General features: G+C 44.5%; 1 protein-coding gene across 1 annotated transcript in view; it reads left to right on the top strand.

Moving 5' to 3' along the window:
* F13A1 (coagulation factor XIII A chain) overlaps positions 1 to 17093 on the top strand; it is a 156383-nt gene extending 139290 nt beyond the window's left edge. The window contains exons 14-15 of the mRNA XM_046640491.1: positions 9260 to 9396; positions 15353 to 17093. Of these exons, the coding sequence (XP_046496447.1) occupies positions 9260 to 9396; positions 15353 to 15506 (291 nt within the window). The 3' untranslated portion in view covers positions 15507 to 17093. The remainder of the gene's footprint in view (positions 1 to 9259; positions 9397 to 15352) is intronic.
* The last annotated feature ends 1296 nt before the right edge of the window (positions 17094 to 18389 follow it).

The raw sequence follows: 18389 nt of genomic DNA on the forward strand, positions 1-18389 counted from the left end.
AGGAGGGACACCCGCATCCCCTTTTGTAGAGAGGCAGAACTGCGTGGTGGCTTAGAGAAGGCTGGAGTCAGACCACTTGGGTTCATAATCTTACCTGGGCTGCTTTGGGCTAATTACTCAACCACCTTATACGTAAATAGTACTGACCTCACTGGGTTCCTGGAAGGATAATTAAAATAATCCACATAAGGAGCCTAGCATCCTGGTACCCAATCAAAGTAGGTACTCAGTGAAGACCAGCGTTTGTGTCCACCACTCATGCCTGGCCACCACGCTGTTTTCTTTCCTCCTCTTCTTTCTTCTTTCTTTCTCTCTGTCTCTCTCACACACACACGTCCTCTCTCTCTGAACTTCAGTGTCCCCTTTTGCAAAATGAATGACACACCAATAGTTATATTTCTACTCATGCTATTCATTACAATCATATGTAAGACACAAAGTTATTAAGAGTTAACCTCTGTAACGTTTGTGGGAAGGCTTAGCCCAGGCCAGGACCTGGAGTTGCTGATAACCGTCCTTGCCACCCTGCCTAATCCCATCTATGCCCGGAACCCAGCAGTCACACCTCAGAGCTGCTCAGGGCAGCATGTGGCCTGAATCGAATGTACCCCTCACCTGGGGGCCTTGAATGTGACTGCTGGGTGCTGAGTGTGTGCATTGATCCCTGGGGAATCCTCATGCAAGGGAGGCTGCTCTTGAAGAGCCTGGCCTGAGGCTGAGGGGAGAGAGGAGGTGGTCACCCTCTCAGGTGACCTCCATTCAGTGCCTGTAAATAAACTGCCGAGAGCGGCTCTGAACCAGCTCAGGTGCCAACACCTCTGTAGAATTATCACGTGAACGAGTCCTGCAGCCTTTGGAGAATATCGTGAAACACCAAGAGACCTTACCTTCTCCTTTGAACTAGGAACCATTTTGCTAGGAGAAAATATAACCACTTTCTACGTATGTAATTTTTAAAAATCACAACCATGAACAAACAGGTGCCCCAAAATTTAAAAGTATATGTATCTTTTAAACATTTAAAATGAGCATAATTGTCTGTTACCAAGATTTTTTACCCTGCATTTTAATATGCCGCACTGCTTCCCTCCCTCCAGGCTGGACACAACCTGCACAAGCATAGGTGTTGGCCTGGAGTAGCATTAACAAGATTTTAAGGTGCATTTGTTCCGTACTTACGTGTTCTGTTGACTAAAAGAAATTTCCAGCATTTATTCATCCCTTTGCTTAGTCACTCACTTATTTATTCATTCATTTATTCAATCCACTCAACAAATAGTTATTTGGTGCCTGCTCTGTAGATAAGTTGTAGCAAATGCTTTTTAAAAATTAGCAGAGAAAAACTCAACATTGAGAACATCTTTATTGACTTTTTCTTTGAAATGGAGAAAGATGCCAGTGTTTCCTTTCCGCAGTGGCTGCCCGTGCCCCAGGGGCTTGGCTGCTCTATTTACTCACGGGTTGGCCACCACTGCCACACAGCCTGCAGTGCTCCTCTTGACAGTGTATACAGGGCTATGAAAGGGGGCAATTCATAGAAATCCAAGCAGAATCTGTGTGACCGGCACTGACTGGCGTGGCCTTGGCACTCTGGACTTGCAGTGTGAGGATAGCACAGGTCACATGGGAGATGTCCCCACCGACCCCCCACCGTGGGTGCTGAGACCTACCTCTGGGCGGGCTCCACTCCAGGCCAACACCTACCCTTGTGCAGACTGTGCCCAGCCTGGGGGTGGAGGCGGGGGCAGCGAGGGGACCAAATCCAGCCCACCCACCACTCGCGAAGCCATGCAGGGAGCCACATCCCCCCCGAGAAAGGGGCACCCTTTCCTAACTCGTGCAGACGTGCCCTGGCACCGGCTGGCTCCACACCCAGATCTCTCTGACTCCAGACACACCGTGGTTTTTCTCAGCGTCTGCTCTGCCATTGTGTTCTAACTGGAGCCCACATTCTCACTGAGGTTAAGTGTGCAATCCTCTTCCTTCCCCTTCCGCTCATGCCCTGGAGCCCCTGCTTTAAGCAGAGCAGAGCGAGGCCTGAGGGTTGCTGTGGAGGGTGCCTGGGTCCTTCTCCTCCAACATCCCAATTCATGTACCTTTATCCCGCAGGAAAGCTTAAAATTGTGGAGACCACTTGAGGAATGCCAAGCATCCGCAAAATGCTTGACAACCACTGGGTAAACTGTGAGACTCAAGTATGGTTTCGTTTTGTTCGGTGAGAGCCTAAATATCTGAAACTTTCCGTCAAGGAGAAAAATGAAAACGAAGACTCTGTGTTCTAACTATCCCCTGAACCTGAACCGTTTTCCATTCCATGTCTCCAACCAAGTGCATTTCTCCCTTCCAGCCTCCCTGTGTTCTCTGTGACTCCCTCACACGCCCCGGTCACCAGGAGGCAGCCTCCGCTGTCTGTCCCCACAGCCCTTCAGGGGGAGGTGGGACAGGGCGCAGGCAGGTGGACTTCTCCGCTGCTTTTAAGAAGAGTTGATGGAGACTTCCAGCTTCTCTTCTTCACGGTTCTCCTCTCCAGGACCTGAGAAACCAAATGCATGTCATTCCCCGGGGGGGACCTCATGGATGACGAGGCTCTCATGCTCACCCTGGCAACATTTTCTCCCTGTAAACCTCAATAGCATTTAGATTCAAAAAATGCTTTGTTTCAGATGGTCTGCCAGATCATTTCATGTATAATATCACATAGAATCCCACCAGTAACCACGTAAGAAACCAAGGCCCAGAGAATTCAAGCAACTTTTCCCAAGGACACACAGCAGCAGCCCCTGGTCCTTAGCACCCTGAGTCCAGCACGTTTTCCCCTCAGCTTCCCCTAGGTATGGTCACTGTCTGCATCCCAGCCACAGCAGTTGTGCCCCTTAGCTCTGTCCTGAGTTGTCTGTGGAGAAAATCAAAGATGTCTGTCTGTGAGATCCCATCATGAGGGGCTCTGAGCAGGTGAAACCTGTGTATCCTGGTAGGGTCCCAGGTAGGGCCCCACCCCACTGGCTTTCCGTGCTCGGGTAGCTGACTCCACCATTCACGGCAGTCGGTCACGGAGGAGCAGACGGTGGACGGCTCTGTCAGCCAGGAGAGCACAGCCTAAACCAGGTGTCTGAGTGAGCCCTGCACTAGAAAGTGTGCGTTTCTGTCTCCGTGCTCAGCACAGCGACAGCACAACCTGTATTTGATCATGAAATGAGAAATCACTGATGACGGAGGTACCTGAAACGTAATTTTCTCTGTGCATTTCCTCTTCCCTATTTTTTTAATCTTAAAAAGAAACACACGCACAAAGTAAAACATCAAGAATAACGAATCTAGGGGCCAGCCCCCTGGCGCAGCAGTTAAGTTCGCGCGTTCCGCTTCCTGGCAGCCTGGGGTTCGCCGGGGTGGATCCTGGGTGCGGACGTGGCACTGCTTGGCACGCCATGCTGTGGCAGGCGTCCCACGTATAAAGTAGAGGAAGATGGGCACGATGTCGGCTCAGGGCCAGGCTTCCTCAGCAAAAAGAGGAGGACTGGCAGTAGTTAGCTCAGGGCTAATCTTCCTCAAAAAAAAAAAAAAAAAGAATAACGACTCTCGTCTACCTTGTCATATGATCCCACTGTGTTTGTGCTGCTGGTTATTTTTTAAAATGATATCTCTGTCTTTGCCTAAATAGAAAATCCTATTATCATCAAGTAATACAACATATCAAGGCCCCAAGTCTCCATTGTCACATTTTACTCTGGCACAGGAATCTGATTCTTTCCCCATAAAGTCAAAAAGAAAGAGTTGGGTCGTATATATATTTTCAAATTTAGTTCAGGGTCAAGTTGTAATCCTTGTGCTCAACTGGTAGTTTAATAACAACATAAGGTGATACTGCAAATGATTCTTCAGTGGATTTCAGAAAATAAAGAGGCTATTTCTAGCAAAAAAAGTATTTTTGCCTCTCTGCTGTCAGAGGTCACAGTGTATGTAGCATTAAAGATGAATGTTTTGGAAACAGAAAGACCTAGATTTATACGGGTTCTACTAACTTATTGGCTCTGTAACTTGGACATTCTCTTTATCTCCTGAGTTCTAGTTTCCCATTAATAGGACAGAGATAATGATGATTTCTACCCCAAGACCATAGGGCTGTCGGGAGGATTAAACAAGACAATACAAACAAAATGAGGAGCAGAACGCCTGCTTTACTAAGTAAACACTGAAAAAAAGTAGCTTATTATCATTAATCAGAGTCAGTATAGAGGTGTGGTTAAGCAATGACTCTGGCACCAGACTGTCCACATTCAAGTCTCGCTTCCTCTACTTACTATCTGTGTGAACTTGGATAAGTTATTTAACTTCTCTGTGCCTCAGTTTCCTCATCTGTAAAATGAAGACACATAGCATCTGCCGCATAGAGTTGTAAGGATTAAATGAGTTAATGTAAGTAAATCATTTGACAGCATCGTCAGTAGAATTTTCTGTGGTTATGGGAATATTCTAATCCGTACTGTCCAATGTGACAGACACTAACCAAATGTGGTTACTGAGTACTTGAAATGAAGCTAGTACAACTAAGGAAATGAATTTTCAATTGAGTTTAATTTTAATTAATTTAAATTTAAGTAGCCACATGTGGCTAGTGGCTACCATATTGGACAGTACAGACTTAGAACATGGCACGACTATGGTAAAACCACCAGCGTTATTTAGTAAACGCTCACCTCAGTGTGTTAGCTAGAAGCAACGGCGGTGCTGGTAAGCAGAGTTTACAAACAAGCAACTGCTTACGGGCAGTGACCATAGGCTGGGCACGAGAAAAAGTTCATTTTCCAGTAATTCATGCAATCTGTGACCAGCAACACTTGCCGTAAGGGCTGTGAGGTGAACCAATAAATCATGTGAAGCATATTGGCAACTAAATTCATTCTTTCTCAATCTTTTTCATTCATTTCAGTTTCAATTTTGAGTATAGTTGTGCGTACTGTAAAGCATATACTCTGTGGAAGATATCTTGTGATTTTCTAAAAAGTAACTTCTTCCAAGAAGTTTATACGTAACGTGTGTGTGTTAGTAACTTTCTTGTTTACCAAAAAATCAGAATAGTTGCTTATTATCATGAAATTGCATAAAAGACAAGAACTCAGTACGTCAGTATGATGTGGATCAAGGCTGCCCCAGGTAGAGAAGCCCAAGGTGTCCTGGCCTACATGCTGATCTATAAGACCCGATGGATTTTATGGTGTGGATTAGGGCTGCCCCAGGGAGAGAAGCCCAGGGCATCCTGGCCTACGTGCTGATCTATATGACCAGATTCGTATCTAAAGTTACACAACCACACAATAGTCAGACCCCATCTGCACTGAAACCATTTAGTGACTTTTTACATCATCTTTTCTTTGTCTAGTAAAAATAAGTCACATACCCATGCCTTATCAATTTAGCCCCAACCCCCAACACATTGCAGCTCTTCACTGCCCTTAGGTCCTGTTCCCATGCCTGCAGCTCTTACTGCCCATGGGTCCTGTCCCCATGCTATTCCATACTAGTCTCTGAATAAAAGAGCACTACTGCCAGACCTTGAGAGTCCAAGAAATCTTTCTTTCGACTCCTTGGCTCGCTGAGCCCGCATCAATTATTGGTGAATGATGTTTAACTAGGAAAGCATCATACTTTATGTTAATTTTTAAAAACAAGAGATATTTTAAATGGAATATAGAAAAAAATCAGGACCATCAAACACATGGAAAAGAATTTGATGTCTCTGAGTATGACGTATGCTTTATCCTTTTCTCTGGTCTGAGTAATGGCTACTCTTCTCTAAAGTGAATACTCACAACAGTTTCTTCTTGATCTAACCTTGTCTAAATTACTAGAGGCTGCCTTTATTTAAGATTTTATGAGAGTGAGAAAATCAGAAATGGAACTACGTTGATATGGAATTATTTTTACAGCATTACAAGAAAAGGGAGCAGTACAGATTCCTTAAAGAATGAGATGTGAACAGACATTTCTCCCACGACGGTCATCATGCTCAGATTCTCACAGATACCATAGTGCGGCGTGTCTCTTAAATCAACACGTATATGAAAATACCATGTGTATGCTCCATTTTCCTCAAATGAAGGGGACAAAAGATCTCCACTTAAATTCCCTACGCAGTAAACAGTGATGTTATGTGTCGGGCAGGCTTTTCTATTTGGTTTGATTTGCGTTTCTAAGGTTCATTATCTCAGTAGTCAGGCGAATGAAGTTTAAATTGTGGGTGCAGGAGGCAAAAGTCAGGAAAGGGACACAGAGTCTTTGTTAATTGCAAAATAAACTCTACAAGCTGAGGAGGGCCCTCCCTTTTCATCTCCCCACCTCTCTCGGCCTTCTCCCCACTCCAGGATGGAGGAGGTTGGGCAGTGTTTATACGCCCAGACCAGCAGCTGTTACAGAGATGTATCTGGAAGCAAACTAGGCGTGGACGCAAGAGCTTATCTGAGAAGGCTTGTTCTCCCGATCATATTCGGAACCAAAGCCGCTCCATGAAGCCTAACACATGGGCCAGGCTTTCAGGGACTAACTTTCCCCTACCGCTGTCACCAGTGACCTGGAAGGGTGTGCTTTGCCTTCCACCACACAGGAATCTTTCTGTAGAGCTAGCCAACCCATGAACCTGATTCTTATGCTGGAGCCCATGGGCCCAGGGAGGGCTATGGATAGACTTCGAGGGTCTGTCATGAATCCCCTGAAACTCCATGTGAGTCATGTGTGCACCTTGTACTTGTCACTGTGTGTGTCTGTGTGGAGAAAGGGGCCGTAGCTGTTATCAGATTTTTTTAAGGGTCTTGCACCCACACCTGTAAAAGCATGCCACGAAGAATGCAGATGGCTCCAAAATATTTCCTCCCCACAATTAAGGGGATTACAGCAAACACTTTTACCAATAGTCTCTCTAAAGCAGCATACTTTCTCCAATTTAGACAGTTTTTGTGGACATTATCTTTATCTTGTATTTTTTTTTTTGTTTTTGAGGAAGATTAGTCCTGAGCTAACGTCCTCCTCTTTTCCCTGAGGAAGACTGACACTGAGCTAACCTCCATGTCCACCTTCCTCTATTTTATGTGGGACGCCTGCCACATCATGGCTTGACAAGCAGTGCGTAGGTTCACACCGGGATCTGAACCTGCGAACCCCGGGCGCTGAAGAAGAATGTGCAAACTTAACCGCTGCACCACCGGGCTGGCTGCTTTATCTTGTATTTTTAAAAATCTGAAATTTTTTTCCAACTTAGCAAAAATAGATTGGCCATACTTCAGAAGTAAACCAAGAGTACCATGGAAAATACTCTAATAATGTGCTTCCATGCCTCCGACATCTATGTCGATAGAGTCTGGACATCTGGGAAGAAAGTGAAAATTTCAGTCTGTCTTCCAAATGTTTTGTCTGCATCAGTGGTTTTCAACTGGGGGGGCAGTTTTCTAAGTTGATCCTTGGAAATCAACAAGTTTGCTTAAAATAAATGTATTATAGGCTCCACCACCTGAGATTCTAATTTAATTATTTGGGGTGGCCCTAGACCTCTGTAGTTTTAAAGCTCCCCATGTGATTCGGTCGTGCATGCCGGGTTGGGGACCACTGGCTAAAGTGCTGAACGCAGTGCCTGGCGTACAGTCCCTGCTCTGGAGGCGACACCCCCGGGGGTCAACATGACCATCATTGTCTGCTCCACCCCTGATCCCTCTGAACGCAGCCCACCACCCCTCTCACTCCAGGAGATGGGGATTTGCATGTAATAAACATGGGGAATTGGCTGCAATTTCTTTTTTTTTTTTTATAGATTTTTAAAATCCCATAGACATATATTTAGCCACAAACCATATCTTAAAGAGCAAAGCCATAAAGATTTCTTCTTGACTGTAGAGTCAGTAAGCAAGGGTCTTCTCTGGACAATGTCCTTCCTCTTTTCCTCTCTTTGTAAGAAAAGCTCATTTCCACACGATTTTTCCTAAATTATATGCTGCTTAAAGAAATGTGGTATAATAATGGCTGGGTTGTTACATAGAAAACTCAAACAACCAATAAATTTCAATTTTAAGCAGTCAATCTAATTTAACTAATAATTTCTGGGCACTGGCTAGATATTGGGGTTGAAAGTGGGCTAAATGTAAGATGAATAAAGCAAACTACCCCAAGCATTGCTACTCCTGAGAAGTATGAGCGCTGATGTACGGAGCCTTTGCCGTGTGCCATGTGGTGTGTTAGCTGCCTTACGTGCATTATCTCATTCTACTCCTTCTTAGGAAAGAAGAACTGTTACTGTTATCCTAACAGTTCCCAAGTTGCTTAGAGCTTATACAGATCCACCCATCTGGCACACATATCCCCTAAACAAACAAGTCCTATAGCTACCTGGCCATTTTCCAGCTCATTGTGTTGGTGTTGGGAAAGCATCTACTTCCAAGCGTGGCATGGTGCCTGGCCCATAATAAACAAGCATAGGAGCTAATAATAACAATAGCCTTCCCATAGATTATCCCATAGGAATGTCAGTCCGGCCTCAGAGACAAAACCGAGTCTCAGAAAGGTTGAGTAATTCACCCGAGGCCCCACTGCTAGTAAGTGTTGAAGCTGGCGTTGAACTCTGGCCACCTCACGTGACACTCTGCCAAATACCTGATACTGCTGGGAGTTCTTATGCAAAAACGCACCAATAAATAGCCTTACACTCTCCCAGACTCAGGTGTACCTGCCGGTGAAAAGTCTTTTTGCCTATTTTAGTGCCCCGATTCCTCTTCTTCACCTTCAACAGTGAGGACTCCTTCCGTGGACATATTTCCTTCTGAAGTGCATAAAAGACAGAAGGCACAGGCCCCATGGAGCATTTTCTTCCTTTCGAACTCAGGAATCCCCCATCTCCTGGCAGGAAACTTGAGCCCTATCCAGAAGCAGCATCCACGTGGCCACTCTCCCCACAGAAATCTGTTGCTACAGCAAATGCACTTCCACCTCCTGCCGACAAAGAGCAGCTGGTGGTCATGGCTATTAACCTGAGCTCTAATTAGGGTGATTTTTATAATGAGGAAGAGATTAGTAATTTTCTAATTAGTAATTTTCCACCTTTTTCTCAATAGGTATCCCCCAGTCAAAGCAATGAGCTACCCTCATTACACTGGTTCCACTGCCAAAAAATAACCATACTGTAAAGCAGAAGCAAAAGTGAAGATGGTTAAGGATGCAGGAGAGCAGAAAGAGGTTTTATGGGCTGCTAATGAGCTATATTCTCCCTCAACCCATTTCTTAGGTCCGTGGGGCCAAAGTGGTCGGTTCTGACATGGTTGTGACAGTTGAGTTCACCAATCCTTTAAAACAGACTCTGCGAAATGTTTGGATATACCTGGAAGGTCCTGGAGTGATAAAACCAAAGAGGAAGTTGTTCCGGTAAGTGCTAGGGTGAAGTGGGGAGGTGATACGGGGCTGTGGGAAGCTTTCTCTCTCTCTGTCTTTTCCAAACTTAGATCTAATCACCCAAGAACATGTCTGAGAACCTGCTGCCTCCTTATTTGGCCATTTCTATGGGGCATGAGGTAAAAATAGGATTGGTTTGACCGGCACTTCCACCATTTAATCTTTAAAACCACCCTAATGAGTTGGGTACTATTATCATCTCCCTTCAGGTAGTGGAGGAATTTGAGGTTTTGCGAGGTCATCTGGTTTGCCCAGAGTTGCACAGCTATAAGAAGAGCACCAAGATTCAGACTTAGGGTGGCAGATTCCAGAACCCAAGGTTCATACATTTTGGCCTATTACCTCCTCATGTATCAATTCTACTAATATTTATTGAATACCTACTATGTGTCAGGTATTATGCTGAAAGATGTCCCTTTTCATGAGACCTTTCTTTCCAAGCTCATCTCCCAGATTTTACCAACCCCAGCACCCTCTATAACTGTTGCTTTCAGTAGAATAAGGGTGAGCTTGAAGAGTTCTGGATTTGATTCCCTATTCAGGGGACCAATGACTACCCCAGGCTTTGTAATAATATCAGTGAAACTCTGCCTCTTCCACACCTAGCACCATCAGACTGTGCCCTACAGTTCTCAGCTTCAGTAATTTCTACTGACAGAGTATCACCCAACAAGACAGCCCATTCCATGGTCAGGTAGCTCTAGTTGTTAGAAAACAATCTCACCTTTTGATCCTACCAATGATCCTAAGTCTGTCATCTGGACTGACATAGAATAAGGCCCATCTCTCTTCCATCTGGTGGCTTCAAAGGTTTGCAAACAGCTGTCACATCTTCTTGAGTCTTCTCTATACCTACCCTGACTGCATTCCTCTCACCCCTGGTGTGCTTTCAGCTCCCTCCCTCTCCCACATACTCCAATTTGTCAGTGTTCCTCTTTCACTGTGACACCCAGAATGGATCCCAATCTTTGAGGTTTATTACTTTCATTTCTACCACAAATAAGTCCCTGTCAGCATCAATCAATCTAGCATATTTCCTGTGGGGTGACCCACTTCTAAGGCACAGAAAATGAGGTGGGGGCTTTGGAAACTGACTGATGACCAGATATGCTAGGAATTTCCTTAACACTCTTGATGGAAGCTACCCGCCTCTAAATCTGTGGGACAACTGCAAGGCCCTCTTCACCCCTCTGGGGTACCTTAAAGAACAATTTGCTCACTAAGGGCTCTCTGCATTTCTTTCAAATTACAGTGCTCACAGGTTCTGTATCCCATCGTTTAAGAGATGCCTGATATCAGCGAATGCGATAAACAACAGAGAAAATAATTTGAGTGGTTTTAAAAAAATTCAAGCACAAAACATAACAACCTTCCTGTGCAAATAGGAAAGTTTCAGGAAAAAAAGAATTAAATTAGAAATCAACCCCAGCTAGAGGGAGAGGTCAGCAGTGATAGCCCTGCTTTCGTCAGGAACGACATTCTCACTCACCCGTTCTCGCACCTTCCCACTCAAATAAGATGCAAGAATTGCTCAGGCAAAGTGAAACACGTTTCTTTTTCTAAACAGGCCCCTGCTGTATCCAATTTTTCCTTCTCAAACAGTAATCCCACAAGCTTCATCTGAGGGTACCAGAACCTCCTGCTCCCTTTATACCTCGGCTATGCCAAGACTCCCGCCTTGATCACAAGCCAACTCATGAAAAGAGACAATCTGTCTGTTAGAAGAACGATTAATGCTCACACAGTGCGATGACCCCCCATTTGGGAGGTATAGGGCTCAAAGTAGGTTGAGCGCCAAGGTGCATTGCTTATTGTTAATATCTGACATTGGGGTAGGGCAAAGTGGAGGGAAACAGGGAAAGGATGGAAGACACGAGTCCCTACAAGGACACAGGCAAATGTCCTGCCCACGCTCTGTCTTAAGGTACTGTTAGTAGTTACTTCCATTGTCTAGGGCAGACAGGTAGCAGACAGAACCCAGGTCCTCAATCTCACGGGATCTAGATCCAGGGAGTGGCTCTCTCGAAAGCAAAGGAAGATTTATTTTTTAGAGACTCAAAAATTGGAAAGAGCTTGACATAGATAATATTTATTATCTAGGGTGGGCTTGGGACTTTGGGGAGAGCACTACTTTTTCTGTTTCCTACTGACTCCAGCTCACACTTTCACAACCAAGACCTGAGCCAGCCAGCACCCACATCCATAATGACAGATAATTAGAAACACCCCATTGAAACCTATGCTGCCAAGATCTCATCTAAGAGGGACAGATCCATGGAACAGCTTGGACTCTTAAAAAGGCAATTCTGTAGAACCAGAATCCTTCACAAGACTGTATGCCTTTCTAGGATACACATCTTGAATAGTCAAGGGAATCACCACCCTCTCTGTCCATTCACACCCCTGCCAGGGCCTTAGAAGGCAGGGGGTCTCCAGCTCAAAGCAGAGGACCTGGAAGGTGGGAGCTGCGGAACAGGGAATTGAACTAGGAGCAAGGAGGGCGCTGCTGTGTCTCAGTCCTCACTCAGCGCAGGAGCCAACTCTCCATGATGGTTTACTTTCCTGCTCTTCCTGCCACTTCCCACCTGTCTCAGTTGCTCAGAGGTGCTGCTCACACAGATTCCCAGCTTTCAAGTTTCTGCACTTGATACTTCGAGAACATCAAATGATTCATCTTTCAGATTCATTTTTCTCTTTAAAAAAATGACCATGTTCAGTGAGTTATTTCAAGAGAAAAGTTTCCCAATTTTGTGATTTTTCTTTAAATTTTGAGTTTCTCAAAAGAACAGAAGCTGAGGGCTAGACCATGGAAGACAGACCGTAGATAGTTGCAGTTCATTGTGATAATCACCCCACTTGTCTGCATGAACTCAAAAAGATAAATGGTCAGCATGTCCTGATGGCTCAGCATGTTACAGAGAATCATTTATCAAAACATCTATCCCCAGGCAAACAGGATTATTCCAGTATTACTCCACTTACCGAGACGAGTCAATGATTTTTTTCTCTCTTTCTGTACATATTTATCTGTAGGTAATGCACACTTAGACACGCCTGTATATCTTCCTGCCTGAGTATCTTTGCGTGATACTCACATATGACGAGTGCACCTGTATATATTCAGGAGACACGTGTATGGATATCGTTACGTGGATGAGTTTATAAGTAAGAGCAAATAATGCAGTGAAGCTCAGGGCTTATCGTTTCTGTGTGATGCAGTTACCTGCATTACACAGCCCCAAGCAAGATCCTTAAGCAGGAAGACTATTTCACAAAGTGTTTCTGATTGATCACTCGGGGAAACTAGGGAAGAGAGAATGAATGGATCAGGGTAAAAATAGCACAGCTATTGAGAAATGAATATCTCAAAACCTACATTCATATTGAATTGTAAATTAAGGATAGAGAATGGTTTCTCTGCACACATGCAGGAGGAACTTACTTTCCTAAATTATTTTTCAGAGAGTTCAGGCAGAGCAAACAACAACCACAAAGATGATGGTTGTAATAATAACGACAACAACTCATATCTAACACGTGGCGCTTACCGCTTCTGCCATAGTTCTCAATGCAGTACAAATGCTGACTCACCCCACTGTCTCCACACCCTCCTCAATATTCCACAGTGTCCACCTTTTACAGGTGAGGAAACCCATGGTGAGGTCAGTGTTCTTCAAGCTTTGAATCATAAAATCAATTTACTGAGTTTGAAAAATACATATATAATTTGGCTTTTATATAACTGATTAAAATAATTTATGCAGACACATTTATAAAGAACAAAAATTAAGAAAAGAATTAGCAAATACCAAATTAATTTGAGACATTTAGACTATCAGCATCAAAGTCAACACCTGGAGCAGCCCTGAAGAGAAAGATCTCCAGGCCTTAGATGCCTTTCCCAATTCATGGGCCACAGGTATAAGAGAGAAAGGGATTTCTCATTTAGTGTCCAGATTTCTAAGATTTGGAGCCTTTTCCTTTATGACCCCAGAGGATATACGCCCACAACCAGCTAAAACTCATATTGTTTTAGCAATATTTGAGGAAATCTTGGGGTTCTAACATTATGTCACACACAGGGATGCGGCCCTGTATTTCTCCCTTCACTTTGGCTCTGTCTAAAGTGATGCTGTATGGCCCTGGCCCCCAAGGGCAAATGGGGGCTCATGTAGCTGAGGCCCTTGAACCACTCTAGATTTTCCTTGACTATTCCCCTTCCTTGCAATCCCTCCAACCACCACCCCAGTCCAAAGTTATAGCATCACCCACAGCTCTTTTGGTCCCCCAGTCTTTCCATGGTGCTAGTAGTGAAGAGCCCTCCTCCAGCCCAGCTCATTAGTCCTGCTCAGGGGTTGACGGATCTATCCACAGAATTCCTCTGCAGAGCACATTCCTTGTTTCTGGGCATGAGCACCTTCTTCATGTCCCCCGGTGTGTCTCTGCTCTCCCGTGGTCTGGGCCATCAGACTCTGGAGGATTCCATAGGCTCCTAAGGATCTCAGTCTGTACAATAAGACAGTTGGACACACTGACTTCTAAGTCCTTTCTAATTCTGACATGCTGTGCCTCAGTAGCCCTTGAAAATAGTCAAGTCCCTTTTCTCTCTTTTGAAGACATACATGGTGGTCTCCATTTATCTCCCTGATGCTTTCCCAGAAATGTGCTGGCCCAGGATGTCATGCAAAGCCACCGAGCACATACCCTCCCTGAGGGTCAGAGAGCAGGAACCAGAAATCCTCCATGAACAACATTTGCAGGAAGCTCTTAATCTTGCATCTGTCTTGCTTGAGAAATCAAACATGTGAAAAAGCAAGCACAGTGGTCAGAAATGGCATCTTGGAGGATATAGTATGAAATACAGTATACAGTAGTAGAAAGAGCATGGACTGGGGAATCAGATACACCTGGCTTCAAATCTCATCTCTGCCCAACAGAGCTGTGTGATCTTGGAAAAGCTGCCTCGCTTATTTAACCCTCCATTTTTCTTAACTATAAGTGTGTCGAATAGTATCTGCCTCAAGGGATTATCATACATATAAACCCTGCATATGATCCCCTCCTGAGGCTTACATGGGTGAAATATGTGAGGCACCCTAGAGAAGCCTAAATCCCCCAACCCTGATCGACCTCATTCAACCACTGGAGTGGCTTGGCCATAAAGCTTAGAAAGACCTCTGAGCATGGGCTGCAGAGGAAGAGAAGAACATCTGAGTGCTATCATCCTGAACGCACACAGGCAAATGGGATGTTTAAAGGCTAGCCCCATTATCAGGATGATTAGGGTATTAGCAACAAACGAGTAGCAGAAAGGTGCGAGGGCCGTTGGGACCCAATATGGTGGTTGAAACGGGATTACAAATGACAGAGCATGTGCTTACTCAAAGTCAGTTGGCAGCAGGCAGGGTTATGTGCCAGATCTTGGGCCTGGAAACAAGGTCTATTCCAAGGGAGTTGGTAGGAACTAATTAGAGTGTCAGGACCCCAGCATAAGCAGGTGGGGATTCAGATGGGAGCCTAGTCCCTGGAGGGAACTAGAGTGCCAAAAAGTGAGCAGGGAAGATCAGTCACATCAATGAGGGTACCTTAGAGGCTTGGGGACAAGCTGGAGTTCAGCTGACTTGTGGCTGGCGGGGCTCACTGAGCTCCACCACACCCTGGACAGACCATGTCTGCTGGCAGGCCAGTGGATGCATCCATGTGGAAGGAACTATGACCCAAGGGATGGTCGCTGCAGGCTCTGACAGAGCCTCATGCAGGGGCCTCATCTGGAATCAGCCAACTAGGCCCTTCAGTCTTCTAACAACCATCAACTGAGAGAAAAAGTGTGTGACTCTGGCAGGGGTTCTCACTGCTTCCTGATTGACGTGGGAAACTGGATCAGCCTCTCCGAAGAGTAAAACTTTTCCTCTCTTTTCCACCTTTTCAGTGAAATCCCGCCCAACTCCACTGTGCAATGGGAAGAAGTGTCTCGGCCTTGGGTGTCTGGCCGTCGGAAGCTGATAGCCAGCATGACCAGTGACTCCCTGAGACACGTGTACGGCGAGCTGGATTTGCAGATCCAAAGAAGACCTGCTGAGTAAACGCACAGGGCCTGAGATGGACCTGGACACTTTGCCTCTTGTAGTCTTGGCTCAGAAAATTCTACTGCAAAAATAGTCAGCTCCTGCTTTAGCTTAGGTGTGAAGACCCAGAAAGGACTGGATAGGACCCCAGAGTAGGGACACCGTGTATTTCAAAGACACACTTTTCCAAACCCAGGCTATTCAGTGTGGAACTTAGTTTTTAATCGCTTTACCTTTCAAAGGATTCTGAGCATTACCTTTAATTAAGCTCTAATTAAGTTCTCTTGGCACATAAGAGTAAAAGTTATCATTTATCATCACATATGGCTGCAGCTCCAGATATCAGAGGACTTCCCTTAGCAAGAGGATTCGCTCGATACCTGGTCTCATGTAAAACAAGACTTCTGATCCCCCACCCAGCCTTTTGGGGGTAACATACTCCCCAACAGGAGGGAAGCACATGATTTGGGCCCTAAATTCTGTTCCCCTTACTTGGAATCAGCTTCTACCCTCCATGTCAGAATACGTTTCTCAGGAATTGAGTACAACATCATCTTTCTTCTTGGCAAAGCCAGGGAAAGGTCTTTCATCTCGCACCTGCAGCAAAGTGACTGCCTGCCAAATTTCACAGAATTACCCTGTGAGAAGATGTGGCCCCATATTAACAAATTGCATTTGTGGGAAACTTAATCACCTTAGAGGAGATAAGAAAGCAGATGTGATAATCAGATCTATTAAATAATGTAATTTTATGGTGCCTTTTATAAGAGGGGTCGCACTGTGGCCTGATCCGCAGGAACCAATCTCCCTTACTTTAACCCTTTCTGGCCTGCAGTATTAGAAAGTCACGAGGCTGAGTTTGGGACAGGAATGAGGAATTAGTCTCTTCAATTAGTGATTATACTCCACCTGTCTCTCTGGGATCATCTCGTTCACACAACGATGCAAGCCCAGGTACATTTTTAGAGACAAAATAACCCCAACGCTTGAGAGAAGCTGGCAGATTAGTGGCCAGAAGTGTGGAAGGATGGGCAGCCACTAATTCTCTCTTGTCCTTCACACAGCCCGTGCTGAGACCTGAGCTCAGCACTCAGGCGCTGCCTTACAAATGGCCAATCCTCCAGCCAACCCAATGACAGAGGACGCTGACATCATTTGTATTGTACTCCAAGGTTCCAACAGACAAGGCTACCCTGATATTTATTTGCAAGGCTGATTTATGGTCAAAATTACCCGCTGATATGCCTAGGGTGTGATTTAGGTCAGTAAATTGTGATTCTTAGCAAAAAAAAAAATGAACAGTGGGAAGGAAGTCAGGGGAAAAGCCAGATTGGAATTCTCTGATCTGTGTAACCACATTTCTATGCCTCTGAGACTGTTCCTCAGCCTTCGGCACCAGGAACCCAGGAGGGTTAGCTGGGCCCTCTGTAGGTACATCATACCTAACGCTGTTAAGTAATCTCCCAGCATTTGCCAAGCCTTCTGATGCTCAATTTTAAAATAAGATGCATTTTGCTAGACTGTTAAACTGGCTTAACATAGCGTATTCTTATCAACTAGAATGTAATCAAGGCTTAAAATAAAGTTAATCTGATTGTATTTTCATCTGTACAGAACTGAACGCTTTTAATTTTCAATACAACATACTACTAACTGCAATTGCTCAAGAAACCACCCTTCTTAGCTATAGATAACCCACCCTGGATAGGAAAACAGCATTTTCACTTTAAAGAAAACGACTCTAATAGTTACTGTCCCGTTCGCTTTCCTCACTGCTCTCTCTACATTTTATTAATGACATTCACCAAAGGAGGAAGTCTACATATTTAGTTCAAAAACTAGCTTCTAGAAACTGCAAAATCTCTGTAGATAATTTTTCATTAATGATTATATTCATGAATTCATGAATCACTATAGTGAATCACTATAGTGAATCAGTAGACAAACCAGCGTGAATACCTGTTATAAGGAGCAGCTTTTGTGGTCTTAGAACGGAGGTGGAAAATACCTGGCAAATTGTGCAGGAGATCCTATGTTAATGACAGACATCACTGAACAATTGCAGTTCAGATAGGGCCTCAGAATCCTTCTCAACACAGTACTCCAGGCAGCTATTACCAACTGATGAAGTTGGCACTTAAAATAAAACCTACTCATCATGCTTACCTTAGAACCAGCCCATCCCCTTCCCTAGTTAGGATTCCACACTGTGTAATAATGCTGTGACTCTAAAAATCTTATTTTAGCAAAGGAAACAAGCAATGGATCTCAGATAGCAGCAGAGACTCTGAATTCTGGTTTCTGCCTGTGCTAGTCCTCTATGCTTATGAACAAATCCTTATTTGTGTTTATAGCTTCAATGACTAAAGAGCGGGAACAATATTTATATTTCCACGAGGTTTTTATGGAGGATTTATCATGCAAACTTTAGCAGCCACACATGCAAAATTGTAGATAGATCGATAGCAAGATTGTATGAATATATATATGCATAGTCATGCATCACTTAACAATGGGGATACATTCTGAGAAATACATAGTTAGATACTTCCATCATGCAAACATCATCATATGCACTTACACAAACCTAGATGGTATAGCCTACTACACACCTAGTCTATATGGTACTAATCGTATGCAACCACCATCATATATGTGGTCCATGGCTAACCGAAACATTGACATGCAGTGCATGACTGTGTGTTTTTTCAAATAATTTCACTTCACCAACCCTGTAAAAGAAGTAAATATTATTTACAACCTGTTGATGAAGAACGCGAAAAGGCCTAAGAAGACATGCATTGTGGCGAATCAAGCTGGTGAGCCAACCTCTGACTTACTGCGCTCTTTTAACCTCTTGCTGTCTTCCAGAGTTTTAAGAATGCTGAATTACACCCAACT

This window comes from Equus quagga, chromosome 15 (assembly GCF_021613505.1).
Source record: "Equus quagga isolate Etosha38 chromosome 15, UCLA_HA_Equagga_1.0, whole genome shotgun sequence".
NCBI classification, from domain to species: Eukaryota; Metazoa; Chordata; class Mammalia; order Perissodactyla; family Equidae; genus Equus; species Equus quagga.